This window comes from Pseudophryne corroboree, chromosome 11 (genome assembly GCF_028390025.1).
Source record: "Pseudophryne corroboree isolate aPseCor3 chromosome 11, aPseCor3.hap2, whole genome shotgun sequence".
Taxonomy (NCBI): Eukaryota; Metazoa; Chordata; class Amphibia; order Anura; family Myobatrachidae; genus Pseudophryne; species Pseudophryne corroboree.
Window position 1 is genome coordinate 92,058,907 of NC_086454.1, and position 24,179 is coordinate 92,083,085.

A 24,179-nucleotide genomic window follows, 5' to 3' on the forward strand; every position below is an offset into this window, starting at 1 on the left:
AGGGACGACCCCTGCTCAATTGTTGGCCCTGGAGCCACCAGCTCAGAGACAGACGAACTTCCGGAGTCAAGGAAATCATGTGGGACCTAATCCGGTAAGGCAGGCCGTCCCACTTGGAAAGGATTAACCACTGCAGAGGGCGAGAATGAAATTGAGCGTACTCTATCAAGTCGAAAGCCGACACCATGAGGCCTAGTCCTTGCATCGCCTAGTGCACAGGTTCTCAAACTCGGTCCTCAGGACCCCACACGGTTCATATTTTGCAGGTCACCTGTGGATTTTTAAAAACAGTTGGTGATACACAGTGCAGCTGCTGGGTGACATGGAAAACGTGAACCGTGTGGGGTCCTGAGGACCGAGTTTGAGAACCACTGGCCTAGTGTATTGACACACGAGGGCGAGAGAGGAAGCATCGTATCCTATCCTGAAGTTTCAGGACCTTCTTCGGAGACCAGAATAACCGTTGGCTGTGTGTGTCCAGTAATGCCCCCAGGAGTACTGTGCTCTGAGCAGGAACCAGCGAGGATATCTTCCAGTTGATGAGCCACCCGTGAGCTTGCAGGAATTGGACAGTCAGTTCCAGATGACGGAGGAGAACCTCTGGGGAGTTCTCCAGGATCAACAAGTCGTCCATATACGGCAGGATCCTGATACCCTGACTGCGGAGAAGGGCCGTCATGACCTTGGTGAAGATTTGCGGAGCCATGGTCAGTCCAAAAGGCAAGGCCTGAATTTGATAATGTAGGTTGCCAATAGAAAACCGCAGATATTGCTGATGCGACATGGCAATAGGTATATGTAGGTAAGCATCCTGTATGTTCAGGGATATACATATAGTCCTTGGGCTCCAAGGCCAGTACAATAGAGTAAAGAGTCTCCAGACGGAATTTAGATACCTTCACAAGTTGTTCAAAGACTTGAGGTTGAGAATGGGCCGGGAGGATCCATTCGGTTTCTGAACTAGGAACAGCGTTGAATAGCACCCCCTGCCTCTTTGAGCCAAAGGCACCGGTACTATCACTCCTGTGTCCAGGAGGGATTGTACCACCAGTTGTAGAGTTTTTGCTTTCAACGGATCCGAAGGGATATTTGTCGAGCAAAACTGAAAGAGATGGCGTATCCGTGAGTGACTACTTCCCTCACCCAGGCATCTGAAATGGTCTGTAACCATACCTGGGCGAACCGCAGAAGTCGGCTTCCCACCCTGGGGTCCCCCAGGGGGAGGCCCGCCCCGTCATGTAACAGGCTTGTCTGGTTTGGAAGCAGGCTGACGGGCAGCCCAGGAACGTTTAGGTTTGGGCTTAGAGGTTTTGGAAGTGCGAGCCTGTTTCAGGTACGCCTGACCCTTTGCTTTACTTGGAGGTCGAAAGGAATAAAAGCTGGTACTTCAGCCCCGAAGGATTAGTACTCAGCAGACATGCCGTTTTAGCAGACACTAAGTCAGCAACAATCTTGTTTAGATCTTCCCCAAAAAGGATGTTACCCTTAAAAGGGATCACCTTCAAGGTCTTTTTAGAGTCCAGATCCACAGACCAGGACCGCAACCACAGAATCTGGCAACCTAGAATGGACGTAGTAGATGCTTTGGCTGCCAGCACACCGGTATCAGAGGCCACCCCCTGAATGTAATGAGAGGCTGTGGTAATATATGAAAGACACCGTCTGGCATTATCAGAAAAATTAGGAGGTAGCTCCGCTTCAACTTCTTGAACCCAGGCTTCAGTAGCTTTTGCAGCCCAAGAAGCCGCTATAGTAGGGCTATGCGCAGCACCTGCAAGAGTGTAAATAGACTTCAAGCAACCCTCCACACGCTTATCCGTCGGTTCCTTCAGAGAGGTGATGGTAGTGACAGGCAGAGTAGAAGACACCACCAGACGTGCAACATGTGAGTCCACCAGCGGCGGTGTTTCCCAATTCTTACTTAACTCTGCAGACAGGGGATAAAGAGCTACCATCTTTTTAGACAGGGAGAATTTCTTTCCTGGAGACACCCAGGATTCCTGACGTAGGTCAACTAAATGGTTAGAATGTGGCAAAAATAAGAATTTACTTACCGATAATTCTATTTCTCGGAGTCCGTAGTGGATGCTGGGGTTCCTGAAAGGACCATGGGGAATAGCGGCTCCGCAGGAGACAGGGCACAAAAAGTAAAGCTTTAGGATCAGGTGGTGTGCACTGGCTCCTCCCCCTATGACCCTCCTCCAAGCCTCAGTTAGGATACTGTGCCCGGACGAGCGTACACAATAAGGAAGGATTTATGAATCCCGGGTAAGACTCATACCAGCCACACCAATCACACTGTACAACCTGTGATCTGAACCCAGTTAACAGTATGATAACAGCGGAGCCTCTGAAAGATGGCTCACAACAATAATAACCCGATTTTTGTAACTATGTACAAGTATTGCAGATAATCCGCACTTGGGATGGGCGCCCAGCATCCACTACGGACTCCGAGAAATAGAATTATCGGTAAGTAAATTCTTATTTTCTCTATCGTCCTAGTGGATGCTGGGGTTCCTGAAAGGACCATGGGGATTATACCAAAGCTCCCAAACGGGCGGGAGAGTGCGGATGACTCTGCAGCACCGAATGAGAGAACTCCAGGTCCTCCTTAGCCAGGTTATCAAATTTGTAGGATTTTACAAACGTGTTTGCCCCTGACTAAATAGCCGCTCGGCAAAGTTGTAAAGCCGAGACCCCTCGGGCAGCCGCCCAAGATGAGCCCACCTTCCTTGTGGAATGGGCATTTACATATTTTGGCTGTGGCAGGCCTGCCACAGAATGTGCAAGCTGAATTGTATTACACATCCAACTAGCAAAAGTCTGCTTAGAAGCAAGAGCACCCAGTTTGTTGGGTGCATACAGGATAACAGCAAGTCAGTTTTCCTGACTCCAGCCGTCCTGGAACCTATATTTTCAGGGCCCTGACCACATCTAGCAACTTGGAGTCCTCCAAGTCCCTAGTAGGCGCAAGACACCACAATAAGCTGGTTCAGGTGAAACACTGACACCACCTTAGGGAGAGAACTGGGGACGAGTCCGCAGCTCTGCCCTGTCCGAATGGACAAACAGATATGGGCTTTTTTGAGAAAAAAACCACCAATTTGACACTCGCCTGGTCCAGGCCAGGTCCAAGAGCATGTTCACTTTTCATGTGAGATGCTTCAAATCCACAGATTTGACTGGTTTTAAACCAATGTATTTTGAGGAATCCCAGAACTACGTTGAGATCCCACAGTGCCACTGGAGGCACAAAAGGGGGTTGTATATGCAATACTCCCTTGACAAACTTCTGGACTTCAGGAACTGAAGCCAATTCTTTCTGGAAGAAAAATCGACAGGGCCGAAATTTGAACCTTAATGGACCCCAATTTGAGGCCCATAGACACTCCTGTTTGCAGGAAATGCAGGAATCGACAGAGTTGAAATTTCTTCGTGGGGCCTTCCTGGCCTCACACCACGCAACATATTTTCGCCACATGTGGTGATAATGTTGTGCGGTCACCTCCTTTCTGGCTTTGACCAGGGTAGGAATGACCTCTTCCTGAATGCCTTTTCCCTTAGGATCCGGCGTTCCACCGCCATGCCGTCAAACGCAGCTGCGGTAAGTCTTGGAACAGACATGGTACTTGCTGAAACAAGTCCCTTCTTAGCGGCAGAGGCCATAAGTCCTCTGTGAGCATCTCTTGAAGTTCCGGGTACCAAGTCCTTCTTGGCCAATCCGGAGCCATGAGTATAGTTCTTACTCCTCTACGTCTTATAATTCTCAGTACCTTAGGTATGAAAAGCAGAGGATGGAACACATACACCGACTGGTACACCCACGGTGTTACCAGAACGTCCACAGCTATTGCCCGAGGGTCTCTTAACCTGGCGCAATACCTGTCCCGTTTTTTGTTCAGACGGGACGCCATCATGTCCACCTTTGGTAATTCCCAACGGTTTACAATCATGTGGAAAACTTCCCCATGAAGTTCCCACTCTGCCGGGTGGAGGTCGTGCCTACTGAGGAAGTCTGCTTCCCAGTTTCCATTCCCGGAATGAAACACTGCTGACAGTGCTATCACATGATTTTCCGCCCAGCGAAAAGTCCTTGCAGTTTTTGCCACTGCCCTCCTGCTTCTTGTGCCGCCCTGTCTATTTACGTGGGCGACTGCCGTGATGTTTTATCCCACTGGACCAATACCGGCTGACCTTGAAGCAGAGGTCTTGCTAAGCTTAGAGCATTATAAATTTACCCTTAGCTATATTTATGTGGAGAAAAGTCTCCAGACTTGATCACACTCCCTGGAAATTTTTTCCTTGTGTGACTGCTCCCCAGCCTCTCGGGCTGGCCTCCGTGGTCACCAACATCCAAAACTGAATGCCGAATCTGCGGCCCTCTAGAAGATGAGCACTCTGTAACCACCACAGGAGAGACACCCTTGTCCTTGGATATAGGGTTATCCGCTGATGCATCTGAAGATGCGATCCGGACCATTTGTCCAGCAGATCCCACTGAAAAGTTCTTGCATGAAATCTGCCGACCGGAATTGCTTCGAAGGAAGTCACCATTTTTTTACCATGGCCCTTGTGCAATGATGCACTGATTTTAGGAGGTTCCTGACTAGCTCGGATAACTCCCTGGCTTTCTCTTCCGGGAGAAACACCTTTTTCTGGACTGTGTCCAGAATCATCCCTAAGCACAGGAGACTTGTTGTCGGGATCAGCTGCGATTTTGGAATATTTAGAATCCACCCCTGCTGTTGTAACAGTATCCGAGATAGTGCTACTCCGACCTCCAACTGTTCCCTGGACTTTGCCCTTATCAGGAGATCGTCCAAGTAAGGGATAATTAAGACGCCTTTTCTTCGAAGAAGAACCATCATTTCGGCCATTACCTTGGTAAAGACCCGGGGTGCCGTGGACAATCCAAACGGCAGCGTCTGAAACTGATAGTGACAGTTCTGTACCACGAACCTGAGGTACCCTTAGTGATAAGGGCAAATTTGGGACATGGAGGTAAGCATCCCTGATGTCTCGGGACACCATATAGTCCCCTTCTTCCCGGTTCGTTATCACTGCTCTGAGTGACTCCATCTTGATTTGAACCTTTGTAAGTGTTCAAATTTTTTTAGATTTAGAATAGGTCTCACCTAGCCTTCTGGCTTCAGTACCACAATATAGTGTGGAATAATACCCCTTTTCTTGTTGTAGGAGGGGTAATTTAATTATCACCTGCTGGGAATACAGCTCGTGAATTTTTTCCCATACTGCCTCCTTGTTGGAGGGAGACCTTGGTAAAGCAGACTTCAGGAGCCTGCGCAGGGGAAACGTCTCGACATTCCAATCTGTACCCCTGGGATACTACTTGTAGGATCCAGGGGTCCTGTACGGTCCCAGCGTCATGCTGAGAACTTGGTAGAAGCGGTGGAACGCTTCTGTTCCTGGGAATGGGCTGCCTGCTGCAGTCTTCTTCCCTTTCCTCTATCCCTGGGCAAATATGACTCTTATAGGGACGAAAGGACTGAAGCTGAAAAGACGGTGTCTTTTTCTGCAGAGATGTGACTTAGGGTAAAAAACGGTGGATTTTCCAGCAGTTGCCGTGGCCACCAGGTCCGATGGACCGACCCCAAATAACTCCTCTTCCTTTATACGGCAATACACCTTTGTGCCGTTTGGAATCTGCATCACCTGACCACTGTCGTGTCCATAAACATCTTCTGGCAGATATGGACATCGCACTTACTCTTGATGCCAGAGTGCAAATATCCCTCTGTGCATCTCGCATATATAGAAATGCATCCTTTAAATGCTCTATAGTCAATAAAATACTGTCCCTGTCAAGGGTATCAATATTTTTAGTCAGGGAATCCGACCAAGCCACCCCAGCTCTGCACATCCAGGCTGAGGCGATCGCTGGTCGCAGTATAACACCAGTATGTGTGTATATACTTTTTATGATATTTTCCAGCCTCCTGTCAGCTGGCTCCTTGAGGACGGCCCTATCTATAGACGGTACCGCCACTTGTTCTGATAAGCGTGTGAGCGCCTTATCCACCCTAAGGGGTGTTTCCCAACGCGCCCTAACTTCTGGCGGGAAAGGGTATACCGCCCATATTTTCTATCGGGGGGAACCCACGCATCATCACACACTTCATTTAATTTATCTGATTCAGGAAAAACTACGGTAGTTTTTTCACATCCCACATAATACCCTCTTTTGTGGTACTTGTAGTATCAGAAATATGTAACACCTCCTTCATTGCCCTTAACGTGTGGCCCTAATAAGGAATACGTTTGTTTATTCACCGTCGACACTGGATTCAGTGTCCCTGTCTGTGTCTGTGTCGACCGACTAAAGTAAACGGGCGTTTTAAAACCCCTGACGGTGTTTTTGAGACGTCTGGACCGGTACTAATTGTTTGTCGGCCGTCTCATGTCGTCAACCGACCTTGCCGCGTGTTGACATTATCACGTAATTCCCTAAATAAGCCATCCATTCCGGTGTCGACTCCCTAGAGAGTGACATCACCATTACAGGCAATTGCTCCGCCTCCTCACCAACATCGTCCTCATACATGTCGACACACACGTACCGACACACAGCACACACACAGGGAATGCTCTGATAGAGGACAGGACCTACTAGCCCTTTGGAGAGACAGAGGGAGAGTTTGCCAGCACACACCAAAACGCTATAATTATATAGGGACAACCTTATATAAGTGTTTTCCCTTATAGCATCTTTTTTATATATTTCTAACGCCAAATTAGTGCCCCCCCCTCTCTGTTTTAACCCTGTTTCTGTAGTGCAGTGCAGGGGAGAGCCTGGGAGCCTTCCCTCCAGCCTTTCTGTGAGGGAAAATGGCGCTGTGTGCTGAGGAGATAGGCCCCGCCCCTTTTTCGGCGGCCTCGTCTCCCGCTCTTAACGGATTCTGGCAGGGGTTAAATATCTCCATATAGCCCCCGGAGGCTATATGTGAGGTATTTTTAGCCAAAAAATAAGATTTTACTTACCGATAAATCTATTTCTCGGAGTCCGTAGTGGATGCTGGGGTTCCTGAAAGGACCATGGGGAATAGCGGCTCCGCAGGAGACAGGGCACAAAAAGTAAAGCTTTTCCAGATCAGGTGGTGTGCACTGGCTCCTCCCCCTATGACCCTCCTCCAGACTCCAGTTAGGTACTGTGCCCGGACGAGCGTACACAATAAGGGAGGATTTTGAATCCCGGGTAAGACTCATACCAGCCACACCAATCACACCGTACAACTTGTGATCTAAACCCAGTTAACAGTATGATAACAGCGGAGCCTCTGAAAGATGGCTTCCTTCAACAATAACCCGAATTAGTTAACAATAACTATGTACAATTATTGCAGATAATCCGCACTTGGGATGGGCGCCCAGCATCCACTACGGACTCCGAGAAATAGATTTATCGGTAAGTAAAATCTTATTTTCTCTATCGTCCTAGTGGATGCTGGGGTTCCTGAAAGGACCATGGGGATTATACCAAAGCTCCCAAACGGGCGGGAGAGTGCGGATGACTCTGCAGCACCGAATGAGAGAACTCCAGGTCCTCCTTAGCCAGAGTATCAAATTTGTAAAATTTTACAAACGTGTTCTCCCCTGACCACGTAGCTGCTCGGCAAAGTTGTAATGCCGAGACCCCTCGGGCAGCCGCCCAAGATAATAATAATAATAATAATAATAATAATTTTATTTATATAGCGCTCTTTCTCCAATAGGACTCAAGGCGCTTAACAGATACACAGCATAATATAGTACAGAAAAATAATGAAGTACATTTTTCATAAAATACAGAAGCATGAAGATACTAAAAGAGACACTATGGAAATGCTTGAGTAAACAGGAAAGTCTTGAGTCTACTTTTGAAGGATTCTATAGTTGGGGCCTCTCGCACTGTGCTGGGAAGTGAGTTCCATAGAGTCGGAGCCGCATGACTAAAAGCTCGACCCCCAGATGAATTACGGTAGATTCTAGGTACTGCTAAAAGTCCTTCATCTACAGATCGCAGTAATCGAGTGGGGCAGTATGGGATCAGAAGCTGTTTCAGGTACCTTGGGCCTTGGTCATGTAATGCTTTGAAACTCAGTAAGCCAATCTTGAAGAGGATTCGCCATCTTACAGGCAGCCAGTGAAGGGAGTAGAGGATGGGTGTTATGTGGCTGGAACGGGGCTGGTTGGTTAACAGCCTGGCAGCTGTGTTTTGCACCAGCTGTAAGCGTTGCAATTCTTTTGCTGGTAGACCAAGGTAGAGGGCATTACAGTAGTCTAATCGAGATGATACAAATGCATGTATGACTTTTGGCATATCATCTGAGGGAATTAGGTGCTTGATTCTGGCTATGTTCCTCAGGTGAAAGAATGAGGATTTGATTGTGGCTGATATCTGATGTTTAAGTGTCAAGCCATCATCCAGGACAACGCCAAGATTCCGCACATGATCACTGGTCTGTAATTCTGAATCCCCGAGTGTAAGTCCAGTTGGTTGGCTATGCTGCAGTCTTGTCCTTTGATGTTGCGGTCGTATTATAAGGACCTCTGTTTTATCCGGGTTCAGTCGCAGCCAACTGGCGCTCATCCACTCCTGTAGTTCAGCTAGACAGCCATTCAGGGTTGCTACTGGGTTATCAGTGCCCGGAGCAAAGGACAAGTACAGTTGTGTATCATCTGCATAGCAGTGGTAGACCAGGCCATGGCGCCTGATTATTTCGCCCAATGGGAGCATGTATACTGCAAAAAGCATGGGGGATAGTATAGAACCTTGTGGGACACCACATGGCAATGGCACTGGTGGTGATGAGTATAATCCAGATGATACTCTCTGTGACCTGCCTGTGAGAAATGATTTGAACCAGTTTAGGACTGTGCCATCCAGACCACAGAAGTGTATCAGTCGCTCAATCAGAAGCCCGTGGTCCACGGTATCAAATGCTGCCGAGAGATCCAGAAGGATTAATATTGAACAGTCACCTCTGTCTTTTGCCATCAGAAGATCATTTAACACACACACCAGGGCTGTTTCAGTGCTATGTCTTCTCCTGAATCCTGATTGAAATGGATCATAAATATCATGGGTTGTCAGGCGAGTTTCCAGTTGATTTGCAACCACTTTCTCAATAACCTTTCCTAGGAAAGATGAGCCCACCTTCCTTGTGGAGTGGGCCTTTACAGATTTAGGCTGTGGCAGGCCTGCCACAGAATGTGCAAGTTGGATTGTGCTACAGATCCAACGAGCAATCGTCTGCTTAGACGCAGGAGCACCCATCTTGTTGGGTGCATACAATATAAACAACGAGTCAGATTTTCGGACTCCAGCTGTCCTTGCAATATATATTTTTAATGCTCTGACAACGTCCAGTAACTTGGAGTCCTCCAAGTCACTTGTAGCCGCAGGCACTACAATAGGCTGGTTCAGATGAAATGCTGACACCACCTTAGGGAGAAAATGCGGACGAGTCCGCAGTTCTGCCCTGTCCGAATGGAAAATCAGATATGGGCTTTTGTAAGATAAAGCTGCCAGTTCTGACACTCTCCTGGCCGAAGCCAGGGCTAGAAGCATGGTCACTTTCCATGTGAGATATTTCAAATCCACCTTCTTTAGTGGTTCAAACCAATGAGATTTTAGAAAGTCCAAAACCACATTGAGATCCCACGGTGCCACTGGAGGCACCACAGGAGGCTGTATATGTAGCACTCCCTTAACAAAGGTCTGGACTTCAGGGACTGAAGCCAATTCTTTTTGAAAGAAAATCGACAGGGCCGAAATTTGAACCTTAATAGATCCCAATTTGAGACCCATAGACAATCCTGATTGCAGGAAATGTAGGAATCGACCCAGTTGAAATTCCTCCGTCGGAGCACTCCGATCTTCGCACCACGCAACATATTTTCGCCAAATTCGGTGATAATGTTGCACGGTTACTTCCTTCCTTTAATCAAAGTAGGAATGACTTCTTCCGGCATGCCTTTTTCCTTTAGGATCCGGCGTTCAACCGCCATGCCGTCAAACGCAGCCGCGGTAAGTCTTGAAACAGACAGGGACCCTGCTGAAGCAAGTCCCTCCTTAGAGGTAGAGGCCACGGATCTTCCGTGATCATCTCTTGAAGTTCCGGGTACCAAGTCCTTCTTGGCCAATCCGGAACCACTAGTATCGTCCTTACGCCTCTTTGCCGTATAATTCTCAATACTTTTGGTATGAGAGGCAGAGGAGGAAACACATACACCGACTGGTACACCCAAGGCGTTACCAGCGCGTCCACAGCTATTGCCTGCGGATCTCTTGACCTGGCGCAATACCTGTCCAGTTTTTTGTTGAGGCGAGACGCCATCATGTCCACCATTGGTCTTTCCCAACGGGTTACCAGCAAGTGGAAAACTTCTGGATGAAGTCCCCACTCTCCCGGGTGAAGATCGTGTCTGCTGAGGAAGTCTGCTTCCCAGTTGTCCACTCCCGGGATGAACACTGCTGACAGTGCTATCACATGATTCTCTGCCCAGCGAAGAATCCTTGCAGCTTCTGCCATTGCACTCCTGCTTCTTGTGCCGCCCTGTCTGTTCACATGGGCGACTGCCGTGATGTTGTCCGACTGGATCAACACCGGTTTTCCCTGAAGCAGAGGTTCTGCCTGGCTTAGAGCATTGTATATTGCTCTTAGTTCCAGAATGTTTATGTGAAGAGACGTTTCCAGGCTCGTCCATACTCCCTGGAAGTTTCTTCCTTGTGTGACTGCTCCCCAGCCTCTCAGGCTGGCGTCCGTGGTCACCAGGATCCAATCCTGTATGCCGAATCTGCGGCCCTCCAATAGATGAGCACTCTGCAACCACCACAGAAGAGACACCCTTGTCCTTGGAGACAGGGTTATCCGCAGGTGCATCTGAAGATGCGACCCTGACCATTTGTCCAACAGATCCCTTTGGAAAATTCTTGCGTGGAATCTGCCGAATGGAATTGCTTCGTAAGAAGCCACCATTTTTCCCAGGACTCTTGTGCATTGATGTACAGACACCTTTCCTGGTTTTAGGAGGTTCCTGACAAGCTCGGATAACTCCTTGGCTTTTTCCTCCGGGAGAAAAACCTTTTTCTGAACCGTGTCCAGAATCATCCCTAGGAACAGCAGACGAGTTGTCGGCATTAACTGGGATTTTGGAATATTCAGAATCCACCCGTGCTGTTTTAGCACTTCTTGAGACAGTGCTAATCCCATCTCTAGCTGTTCTCTGGACCTTGCCCTTATTAGGAGATCGTCCAAGTATGGGATAATTAATATGCCTTTTCTTCGAAGAAGAATCATCATCTCGGCCATTACCTTTGTAAAGACCCGAGGTGCCGTGGACAATCCGAACGGCAGCGTCTGAAACTGATAGTGACAGTTTTGTACAACGAACCTGAGGTACCCCTGGTGTGAGGGGTAAATTGGAACGTGGAGATACGCATCCTTGATGTCCAAGGATACCATAAAGTCCCCCTCTTCCAGGTTCGCTATCACTGCTCTGAGTGACTCCATCTTGAACTTGAACTTCTTTATGTACAGGTTCAAGGACTTCAGATTTAGAATAGGCCTTACCGAGCCATCCGGCTTCGGTACCACAAAAAGAGTGGAATAATACCCCCTTCCCTTGTTGTAGAAGAGGTACCTTGACTATCACCTGCTGAGAGTACAGCTTGTGAATGGCTTCCAAAACCGTCTCCCTTTCGGAGGGGGACGTTGGTAAAGCAGACTTCAGGAAACGGCGAGGTGGATCTGTCTCTAATTCCAACCTGTACCCCTGAGATATTATCTGCAGGATCCAGGGATCTACCTGCGAGTGAGCCCACTGCGCGCTGTAATTTTTGAGACGACCACCCACCGTCCCCGAGTCCGCTTGAGAAGCCCCAGCGTCATGCTGAGGCTTTTGTAGAAGCCGGGGAAGGCTTCTGTTCCTGGGAAGGAGCTGCCTGTTGCTGTCTCTTCCCTCGACCTCTGCCTCGTGGCAGATATGAATAGCCCTTTGCTCTCTTATTTTTAAAGGAACGAAAGGGCTGCGGTTGAAAAGTCGGTGCCTTTTTCTGTTGGGGAGTGACTTGAGGTAGAAAGGTGGATTTCCCGGCTGTAGCCGTGGCCACCAAATCTGATAGACCGACTCCAAATAACTCCTCCCCTTTATACGGCAAAACTTCCATATGTCGTTTTGAATCCGCATCGCCTGTCCACTGTCGCGTCCATAAAGCTCTTCTGGCCGAAATGGACATAGCACTTACCCGTGATGCCAGTGTGCAGATATCCCTCTGTGCATCACGCATATAAAGAAATGCATCCTTTATTTGTTCTAACGACAGTAAAATATTGTCCCTGTCCAGGGTATCAATATTTTCAATCAGGGACTCTGACCAAACTACCCCAGCACTGCACATCCAGGCAGTCGCTATAGCTGGTCGTAGTATAACACCTGCATGTGTGTATATACTTTTTTGGATATTTTCCATCCTCCTATCTGATGGATCTTTAAGCGCGGCCGTCTCAGGAGAGGGTAACGCCACTTGTTTAGATAAGCGTGTTAGCGCCTTGTCCACCCTAGGAGGTGTTTCCCAGCGCTCCCTAACCTCTGGCGGGAAAGGGTATAATGCCAATAATTTCTTTGAAATTATCAGCTTTTTATCAGGGGCAACCCACGCTTCATTACACACGTCATTTAATTCTTCTGATTCAGGAAAAACTATAGGTAGTTTTTTCACACCCCACATAATACCCTGTTTAGTGGTACCTGTAGTATCAGCTAAATGTAACGCCTCCTTCATTGCCAAAATCATATAACGTGTGGCCCTACTGGAAAATACGGTTGATTCGTCACCGTCACCACTGGAGTCAGTGCCTGTGTCTGGGTCTGTGTCGACCGACTGAGGCAAAGGGCGTTTCACAGCCCCTGACGGTGTTTGAGTCGCCTGGACAGGCACTAATGGATTGTCCGGCCGTCTCATGTCGTCAAACGACTGCTTTAGCGTGTTGACACTATCCCGTAGTTCCATAAATAAAGGCATCCATTCTGGTGTCGACTCCCTAGGGGGTGACATCCTCATATTTGGCAATTGCTCCGCCTCCACACCAATATCGTCCTCATACATGTCGACACACACGTACCGACACACAGCAGACACACAGGGAATGCTCCTAACGAAGACAGGACCCACTAGCCCTTTGGGGAGACAGAGGGAGAGTTTGCCAGCACACACCAAAAGCGCTATATATAACAGGGATAGCCTTATAATAAGTGCTCCCTTATAGCTGCTTTATATATATCAAAATATCGCCATAAATTTGCCCCCCCTCTCTGTTTTACCCTGTTTCTGTAGTGCAGTGCAGGGGAGAGACCTGGGAGCCGTCCTGACCAGCGGAGCTGTGAGAGGAAATGGCGCCGTGTGCTGAGGAGATAGGCCCCGCCCCTTTTCCGGCGGGCTCGTCTCCCGCTATTTAGTGAATCCAGGCAGGGGTTAAATATCTCCATATAGCCTCTGGGGGCTATATGTGAGGTATTTTTAGCCTTTATATAGGTTACATTTGCCTCCCAGGGCGCCCCCCCCCAGCGCCCTGCACCCTCAGTGACTGCGTGTGAAGTGTGCTGAGAGGAAAATGGCGCACAGCTGCAGTGCTGTGCGCTACCTTTAGAAGACTGCAGGAGTCTTCAGCCGCCGATTCTGGACCTCTTCTGACTTCAGCATCTGCAAGGGGGCCGGCGGCGCGGCTCCGGTGACCATCCAGGCTGTACCTGTGATCGTCCCTCTGGAGCTGATGTCCAGTAGCCAAGAAGCCAATCCATCCTGCACGCAGGTGAGTTCACTTCTTCTCCCCTCAGTCCCTCGTTGCAGTGATCCTGTTGCCAGCAGGACTCACTGTAAAATAAAAAACCTAAGCTAAACTTTTTCTAAGCAGCTCTTTAGGAGAGCCACCTAGATTGCACCCTTCTCGGCCGGGCACAAAAATCTAACTGGAGTCTGGAGGAGGGTCATAGGGGGAGGAGCCAGTGCACACCACCTGATCTGGAAAAGCTTTACTTTTTGTGCCCTGTCTCCTGCGGAGCCGCTATTCCCCATGGTCCTTTCAGGAACCCCAGCATCCACTAGGACGATAGAGAAACTAATTTAGTAACCTTCTGACGTTTGAACTCATCAGGTTTCTTAGACGTATCTGGAGGTTCAGTTTCATCATCGATCTGAAGAATCAGTTTGATAGCCTCCAAGAGGTCAGGAACATCCACCTATGTTGTAGATTCCCCATCAGAAGCATCTGCATCAGTGTCTGATGGGTCAGTATATACGCCATCTTCATCGGATAAAGTATCCGAAACATGCGTGGATTGTGAGGAAGAAAAGGCCCGCTTAGGCGACCCTTTGGTCCTAGAGGGGCGAGAGTCAGGCTTTTGTTTAACCAAGGACTGATTTAACTGCTGTAACTGAGTCGACAGAGAATTCACCCATTGTGGATTTACAACAGGGACAATATGTGATTGAACAGGCACAGGAGGTCCCACAGGGGGGCGCAAGTCTCGTTACTAACGTAGTCAGGAAATTAGAAAAAGCAGCCAAAGGTGGGTCTTGGTGTGCTACCGGTGCTGCAGGCTGACCGAGGGGTACAGAACCCCCAATAACTGGACCCTCAACTGGAATATTTAACTCAGATAAAACCGTGGCGTCAGCACTGCATGACGCAGGATCAGCCATAGATCTCCCGCCTTGTGATGCAGACATTATTGGAGAATGTAGCTCTAGGGCGTAACAGTACAATATAGCCAGTCACAGTACCTGACAAAAAAACCCTGTGGAGTGTGATTGCAATGCAGATCACAAACAGAGGATTTAAGTGGTATAAGGTGACTGAAATACAATAAGAAATTTTGGGGCTGCTAACAAACCAGCAGCCCTCTGACCATGGTCCGGTTCCTGCCGCACCAAACAAAAAACTGATTTGCCTGAGCCAGGAGGCGGGGATATATGGACGGGCCCGTTGCATGCTGGGAGGCCAGAAAGCTTTGACTGATTGGTGCAAATCCGCTGGCGCTCCATTATATCCCATTGTTATCCTGTTGATAACCTGTGAACCCTGTCAGAGAAATAGGGATAGCAATATGTGTAAGATACATGGAATAGGAACCACACAGCAGCTATTGGCACACACAGTCACATGTACAATGCAGAAATTATTACAAACAACAATAAAACTGCACTGGACTAGCAATACTAAGTAAAGCTATGTATAACAATGCACAGTAAATACTGGATGTATATCACAGGGCACTTGTACTACATATCCCTATAGTTATGCACTTGTTCTTGAGAGAGAGAGAGAGAGAGAGAGAGAGAGAGAGAGAGAGAGAGAGAGAGAGAGAGAGAGAGAGAGAGAGATGCAGCTCCAGGGCGGGTACATCTGCTGTAGATGGCGCCTGGGGCTGGGGAGAGAGGCTACAGGTCAGAGCCTTATCCCCTCTGCTGGACTCCACACCCGGGTACTATGGAGCCTGTACTAAACGGATTTTTGTAAATCCGACCTGTGCTCCTTGCCCTGGTGGATATAGTGGGGTCCCTGCACGGCCACAGTGTCCACGCCAGCGGTGCGGTCCGTCTCCGATTTCGGCGGGTCCCGCCTGGGGGACCCTCTTACCTCCTCCCTATCGTGTGGCTACGTGATCCAGGAGAGCAGCGGCGTTGTGTGTGCCTGATGAGACCGGAGCCCACCGCTGTAAGTACCCGGCAACTAGGGCGCGGGAGTATACAGCGCCGCTGCAGTACGATATGTCAGTGTGACATACAGCACCAAGTGCCTATGCTGCGGCCCTTGAAGTCTTCTTTCTTGTCAGAAAAGCTCTTTTCAGGGCTGCCTAGCACAGCCCTCTCTGTTAGCTGCCTGCACTGCAGGCACCAACTTATAAACTGAGCTCCAGTGCCTGGATGCGGGGATATAGAGGAGGCGGTGCAGTGCATCCTGGGAACAGTCAAAGCTTTAGCCTGTCGGTGCCTCGGATCAAGATCCAGCTCAACACCCCGATGTTATTCCCTGTGGAATACCAGTGTACCCCGCTGCAGAAAGCAATACTTTTTTTTTCTTTGATCATTGATCAGCCATGGCTGCAACTGGGAAGGTTTGATCAGTACATGCGCAGACTCCGTGAGTACCAGTCGGTGCAGCTGAAAGAGGGAGAGTGCAATTTGCCAGAGAGCCAACACTGCCCCTCTTCTACATACGGTGGTAAGTGACCCTGCTTCTACTCAATAATGTCCGAAACAGAGCACGACGCTAAGATCTTTATACACGGTTATAATACTCGTCCCCCATAGGGCCTTTTTTAGACGCATATGGAATCACAAAATGTGACTAGGACAAAGGTTGCAAACATGCGGGCTATCTGAAGTTAAGGGGAAACCTAGATCTATAGCTGTGGCTCCCTCCCGATGCCTGAAGCTCCTTCCCCTTGACGTACCAGGGTCTGATGCGGCTGGAGTACAACTGGAGGCGTGGTTCCCTGTTAGTTCCAAATAGCAGTACATAAAGGGAACACATTACAGATAATGGCCAGATAGTGCAGATAATAGCTACCCAAGTGGCTCAGAGCATGTCGATACCACACTGCAAGATGAGAAGCAACTGAGCTCGGAACCCGTAGGTAAACCATGCCCTGATGCACCTGGACACCCTTATTCTGATTGTAACCACGGAACAGATCTCACCATTTCCATTTGATCACCTGTCCAAAGTCATGAGGTCAAATGGCCTAAAAATTATTTGCCAGTGTCTTGGACCATAAAGAGGGCAGAGAAAGAACCTTGCTACTTTTTAAGCAGAGCTTATAAAGCCAGCCGTGTTGTCAGGCTGAAAGTCCAGCAAGAATCAGGAGCTACCACAGTCTCATTCCTGGTCCAGGATAAAAATATGCCCATCGTTCATTAGGAATACTCCCCCAACCACGGATGAATAGCCAGGGTCTCCATAAGTCACCTCTGGTCTAGGAGTGGACTACGACTTCCTTGTAAACTCTTCCCACACTGTTGCACCCGATGTTGTATGCAGCACGGCAATGCTGGTCACTACCTGTCACACCAGTAACTGGGCCCCCTCTCCCATGAGAAAGACCACACAGGGAGCGTGTACTGGCAGGAAGTATTACTAAACAGGACCTCCTCAGACCGATCCTGGTGGCCTGTAGCTATGAAGGGTGCAAGTAAGAAAAACAATGTATTGAGGGGTCTATTCATGAAGCAGTGAAAAGTGCGGCGAAGTGAGCCAGTGTAGACGTTGCCTATGGCAACCAATAAGCACTGAAGTAACATTTATAATTTGTATACAATTGTACAGAGCAGCCGATTGGTTGCCAGGGGCAACTTCTCCACAGGCTCACTTCTCCACACTTTTCACTGCTTCATGAATAGACCCCTAAATAGTTGCCATCACCATAAACAACAAAAATGCCTACCATTGGAGGGGGTGTGATACATTATACATTATCCCGGGGTTCGGGATGCAGGCAGTCACATGGCCGACCCTGGCATCTCAAAACTGTGAATCACGACAGTTTTGGGGGGTGGCGACTACAGATAACCACCCCCCTAGTGCCTAAACCTAACCCAACCCACCAGGCCCTAACCCTTATACCCGCCAAGATACCTACATTCGGGATCCTTGTGGCTGGTGTTCCTGCGGCGGTGTCCTGAGCGGTGTTGGGATTCTGGCGTAGGTCACATGACCTCTGGCATCCCAAACGCATCCCCTTGGGGGCACTCTAAAAATCAAACTGGAGTTCCCCGAAGCCCGGTGACCTTTAAACTGAATGTTACGGCCACTTTCAATTTTCAGCTCTAACCTCCTGAGAAGCGGTAGCTTGCTTTGTAGACACAGACCTCTGTTCTAATCCCTCTATACCTGGCGGCAACGGTGTCCCCAAATTGGATGGCTGAGAAAATGAAGACTTCCCTGACAACTTGTTGTTTTCTCTTTAATTTACAGCATTAAACTTGTTTTTGTATCTGGAATGCATATGAATAGTCAATAACGTGTATATGTAGACAAATGTTATGACCTAAAAGTTTATAAAGACTTATTACCTATTTTGCCCATTGACAAGTATTGAGAGAGCAGCAGAATAGTCACACATTCACCTAGCTGTTATTCCCCATCATGTTCTTTTTGCACAGAGTCAGACTAGAACTGGTGGAAAGTAAGGGTAGCGTTATAACTGCAGTGGTATAAAAAGGGGATATCATATAGCATGGGAGATTAGATGAATGGATTCCACTGAGTAGCAAATCCAATTTCTTCACGGGCTGGATCATAAGCTTCTTGAAGACGACAAGATATCAGTTTCAGTCTTACCTCCACCTGCTAAGTGAGATAATACCAGATTACCCGAATCTGAACTTTAAATTCCTTTAATTCTACCATGCTTCTAATTCTACTACAGCGTGCACCTTACTTACACCTTTGTTCTAATATATGTGCCATGTCCTACAAGAATAAATTCCGGATCCTAACAATGTCATCCCTAATAGTTACACAGCTCATTCTATGACCACATACAGCATAGCGGCCGCACTAGTAGTCATGTCAGAATTCCCCACCCAGGCTTTTAAGATGAGGGTACTAACCGCACACGCTCCATCTCATTGGCTGTCTTCACCACAGCAAAGGGCTCGCGTCGGCTCCAGTCCCAGAAGTGGATTTCATTGGCAGTGGCGATAAGGAGAAGCTGGACAGTGGGGTGGAAGGCCAAAGATGCAATGGCATTGTTACTATCGGTGAACCAGCTCTCGCTCCCGCCCTGAGGGAAACAAGATGTGGGACTGTTAGAATGTAGTCTTAATACATACAAGATCCTTAAGTGTCCCTGTAACATTGAGGAGCCAAGAATGTCAAATCGGAGAGGTGTTTCACTTTAAAGCCAATGGAATAGGGCAGCAAGTTCTTATTTTTCTAAGACGCTTTCAGTATTTGCACAAGGAACAAGCAATAAAGTTATAAAGATTGCAATAGGAACAACACATAATTCAACTGGATCAGGATTAATTGCTTATGGCTGAAAATTGGGTGGAAACATAACCACTTGCCTCCATGTGAGTGGAGCTCATCACTCACCCAGGAAGTGCTTGCAGCAAGACAATGCTGAGTGAGCCCAGAAAGATGGATTCATCCGTCTGGCCACCAAGTAATCGAGTCTTGACAAGCAATGTCGCTTTAAGAGCATTTCATCTTCTACAGAGGAGCAAACACTTACATGTAAATCCCATATTCGCACTTCTCCATCAAGGCAACCGGATGCAATGAGGCCGGGAATAGTAGGGTGAAAGGTTACACACCAGGGTGTACGGCGATGCCCCACAAGAGAGTGTATGCAACGCCCGGTCTTCACCTCGGTAATGTAGATGTTGTGATTGACGTGAGTTGACGCCAGCAAGGTCCTGTAGGGGAAAAGCGTTGGGGGGTGGGGGGTTACTGAAGGCATCAGTTTTAGCAGTGCATTGCTATTACACCTGGCACAGATTACAATGATAATTGCATATCAAAGGAATTAGTAACATTTACAATTGTTTCTGTAAATAGCCATTTTATATACAAGATATGAAATAGGCCCCATGGCAGAGCGCCGTGTTCTCATATGTGGGGAATTAGTAATTTCTCTAGGGCACAACAAAAGCATTTAAAGCTCTGTTGGGGTTGATCCTTGGGCAAATGATAACTGATGCAGCCTCCGAAAACCTTCTACAGCAGTGGTTCCTTAACGGTCACGGTTCTAATAAAGATATCCATGCTTAAGCACAGGTGACTTAATTAGTGGATATCTATGTTTAAGCATAGGTGACTTAATTAGTACCTCAGTAAGTTTGATGATACCATTTGTGTAGAAGCATGGATGTCCTCAAACCTAGACAGTGAGAGGTGCCTTGAGGACACAGTTTGGGAAATTCCTGTACTACATGGATCCCATACATGGGGATAGGCGGTAAAAGTATTCTTAAAACTACAGCTTGTTTATGAAATTATTAAGTGCCGTTAAAAGGGGTTAATGTAGAGCACAGGTTCTCAAACTCGGTCCTCAGGACCCCACACAGTACAAGTTTTGCAGGTCTCCTCACAGAATCACAAGTGAAATAATTAGCTACACGTGTTTAAAATGCGCCTGTGAGTAATTAATACACCTGTGCACTTGCTGGGTCCAGCATGAGTTAGGGTTGATGCCTCTCTGCCCAGAACTCTCCAACTGCAAAAAAAAGTGGTTTACAGAAGTACAATCAGCTCGGGCATGGACCCGTCAGAGCTATCAGCGTTTGGGATGTGGGGTTCCTGCACGGTAAGTGCACGATATAGTTTCTCCAACTTCACAGAAAACTACAATATTACTTTTGTGTGGAGTTTCAACAAAGTTTTAAGTAAACTGAGGTTGGCATGTACTAGGGAAACACACTTTCAGCCTGTACCGTATTACTTCACTATCGGACACCACAACATATTGGCGAAATAACTGCTAATGAATTAAATAATAATCAATGGAAAAAAGATCCATCAGAAAAAGAAAAAAAAAAGCACAATACAATTATTACAAGTACGCATCTATATACATATAAAAACAAATCGCCATGAATCCTAAATAAGGCCTCTAGCTTTCGTATACATTTATTTGACCAGTCCTATATACAGGATACATCAAATTCTTTTTTGGGGCAATGGCTTTTAAAGATATTTACTGAGAATTAACATCAGAACAAAGTATTAGTATTTTTCCCCAATTTCTTAATAAAAAAAATAAAATAAGCCCAACTACTACTAATGAGGCCGAACATATAACCTGGTGGTGTGCAATGACATTTCACAAAGACTAATTGAGCCCCTTAGGCAGAGAGAACGCGGCTCTTGTTGCCAAGCTGCAGTCAATATTCTCTGCATATTATTGGCATGAGGGAAGAATGTGATACGTTGCTGCTGGGCCTTGTGGCATCAAACAGGATGAGCAATGGAAGAGGAGGAAATTCACCTGTCTGGGCTGAACGCCAGTAGGAACGTAGAGCGCGGGCTGTCAGGAAGCTCCACCTTCTGCAAGACAAACAAGAGACCAACAGTCACAAGGCATGAGCAGACGAGAGGGTGATCTCAAGCTTATCCGCCCTATGTGTCGGAGTATATTTTACTGGCTGGGGACCTGAGATGAGCACACGTGTGGCATTCGTCCCCTGCCAACAGAATTCTACACCAAGCATAACGGCAGAGCAGAAACCACATCCGAGACCAGGGAGAGAAGGTCACAGGCTACTGCGGAAATGTAGCACACGGACGCAGCTCCCAGCTATAACACATGCACACTGCACAGATAAGACAAATACAACTATACAAAGTGCTGCATACTGGTGTGATAGGTCTTTGTGCTATCTGCAGATAACGTGACTATACATAGCTGCCCGGGAGCTGACTAAATGGTCTTAAAGTGGTTAACCTGGGAGTAACGCAAATTTTAAGGCCAGGTTTTTGCAATTTTCAAAACGTTCTAAATGCTGAAAATGTGCCAGTGGGCAGACACTAGGGCAAACATGTACTTCCCCAAATGTGACTTAAGGGGATGCGTTTACGAAGATGGCTTTCGGTACACCAATGCCGGAACCCCGACACACGTCAAAATGCGATGACGGAATCCCGACAGTGTCAGGAGACAGACGCTGGAATCCCGACAGCCGCAATCCCAAACATAGCTAGCAGGTTAGGGCCGGAGGGGTTGGGGGTAGGTTCAGGTGCCACCCCAGGGTAGGTGTTTAGGCTGTGAGGAGGGGAGGTTGGGGTTAGGCACCACAGGCGGAGGTTAGGTTTAAGCACTAAGGGGGGAGGCGGGTTAGGGTAGGAGCCCTCCCAGACTTGTGCTTAGGAGAAAACTCCAGTGCAAGTGCGGTACAGCTCCGGGGATAGACAGCAGAGCCACCTTTACTGTAACACTGTAAGCCCATGACTCACCTTGCCTTCCCATTTCATCAAGCGGGTTTTGTCCTCTACCAGGCACTGTAGGAGACGCTGGGCTCCCTGCGCCTGCGTTCCCCTCTCTCGGCCCGAAAGGATCCGGACCGCATTCTTTTCAGGCACAAGCCTCATGGCACCTCTTCTGGCGCCGTCACAACGACTTCTCAGAACAATACGAAGGAGCTGACATCCAGATGCAGACAGGCAGACTTCATGGAAGCCTAAAATGACCAATAGACACAGGAAGGTTCAGCTGGGGAACACAGCAAAGGACTAAATAGCATAAAGGAAGTAGGCAAAAAGGAAACCGGATTTATGGTCGCTCTCCACTTCCACAAATTTTATACGGAATCATAACACTTTTTAGTCAAATGGCGTTTTACATTGTTTTCTTTGCATAATAAACAAAACCGAAAACAACGTTTAATGCACATTTATAGAACGGTCATAATAAACTGTCCGTAGACCGTTCATGCCTCTTATTACAAAGCAATGCACCACTTTCATAATCTGGCCGGCTTACTACATTTACTTGCAAAGTATTCTTCTTCTGATACAATGCGACACATTTACCCACAATCGTCACAGATTGCCCATATGGAAGCAACAATCTCAGGGGAGTATTTTGATGCTGCGGCTTTAAATCAAGATGTTTGGGAGATGAAACACGCAAGATACACGTCGCAAAACAGGTTTACAATCCTGTGTGTAATTGTCCTAGGTGGCAGCATGCAGCTTTATCCTGGTTCCCGTGCAGCAGAAGTATATGGGCGCCATACGCTTACCTAGTACAGAAAGTGCAATGTAATAATTCATTTACTGGATCTCTAAGCTTGCCCTCTACGCATGCACAGAATTAATGCACCTAGCTGCCACAGCCCGAGGGTTAGCCGATGTCAGGATCTTCAATGTCGGGATGCTGCGGTTGGTCATGTGACTGCCTGCATCCCAACCGCTGGTATACAGTACGTATCTCCTGGCCAGCACTGCGAGGCAGTTATAGCTAAATAAGGATGTGCATAGACAGGATACCAATAAAAATTTACTTTAACTAAAGCGGTGTGAATGTTTTTCAAAAACTACAAACACCAATATCCAATGGTCTCTGAGGTGTAATAAGGAGAAATTCACCTATATAAATCGTCAATAACACAATCTTTACAGCTAGATTTTTCTAGGTATGCCTAGCTGATTGGCAGAGCTTAGTGTTCCAGTCTTCCACATAACGCCACGGCAACTAGTGACATCACTGAGGCACGAGCCATAAAACTGCATCGGTTCTTAAGGGCCCTACACACTTGCCGATGCATTCAATTTTGACGATGATCAATCTGAATGATGATCGAACATCGTCCAAATTGATTTGCATTGCAAAGCGACAGAGAACAAACGATGAACGACTGCGGGGCCGCCCATCGTTTGCGCATACACACTGAGCGATAAGAACGATTACTGAACGAGATCGTTCACCCGCACACATCGGCAAGTGTGTAGGGCCCTTTAGTGCATCAACGCACCATAGTCTCAAGTAATGGTTCAGCCTACAGATTTATACCACATTGGGGCAGATCCAATTGTTTTGAGTGTCTAAAAACACAATCTAAACGGGACTTTTTAGACGACCAAACAGTTGTCACAAGTCAGTTGTGTCTGGACGCCCATGCACATTGCACATGTCGCGCCCAGACAGACAGGGTTCAGCCGTCTAAAATGCACAAAGTGCCAAGTTTCAACACATTTTTACTCACACCACTGGAGGCTGCGAGAAAAATGTGTCCTCCACGGCCACTGGGCGCCCAATACGGTAGAACAATTGAATTGCTGCCGTTGTTGGGCGCCCTCTAGTGGCAGCCGCAGCAATAACAATTGGATCGGTCCCATTGAGTAGTCAACAAATATTCTTTATAGCACATCTTGCGCTACATTATTTTTTTACGGTTGTACCCACAATGTCATCAGCCTCACTGACCACTTCCCCCTTTGCTTATATTAATCGAAACCATGCTTTCTACATTAACTTATGTCGTTCCTAAGTTCAACGACTTGAGATCTGAACAGTTATCCTTAATTCACCGCAGAAAAGCACAACAGTGTTCAAATTAAAAGTACAAGTTCCTGGTACGAATCCCAGATAGCAAATCAAAAAGCAGTAAAGTTATTTTCAGACATGAAATAGAAAAACTCATGTTAAAAAGATGGGTGTGAGGTAAACGA

The 24,179-nt window shown here is 47.6% G+C and overlaps 1 protein-coding gene across 5 annotated transcripts in view; it reads right to left on the minus strand.

Annotated features, from left to right (window-relative positions):
- The window catches only part of AMBRA1 (autophagy and beclin 1 regulator 1), a 154,321-nt gene that overhangs the window by 121,821 nt on the left and 8,321 nt on the right, over window positions 1–24,179 (minus strand). For all 5 annotated transcript variants that reach the window (XM_063944524.1, XM_063944526.1, XM_063944525.1 and 2 more), the window contains exons 2-5: window positions 21,963–22,186; window positions 20,998–21,056; window positions 19,243–19,426; window positions 18,617–18,789 (exon numbers count right to left, since the gene is read on the minus strand). In XM_063944524.1, coding sequence (XP_063800594.1) covers window positions 18,617–18,789; window positions 19,243–19,426; window positions 20,998–21,056; window positions 21,963–22,097 — 551 coding nt within the window. In that variant the 5' untranslated portion in view covers window positions 22,098–22,186. The remainder of the gene's footprint in view (window positions 1–18,616; window positions 18,790–19,242; window positions 19,427–20,997; window positions 21,057–21,962; window positions 22,187–24,179) is intronic.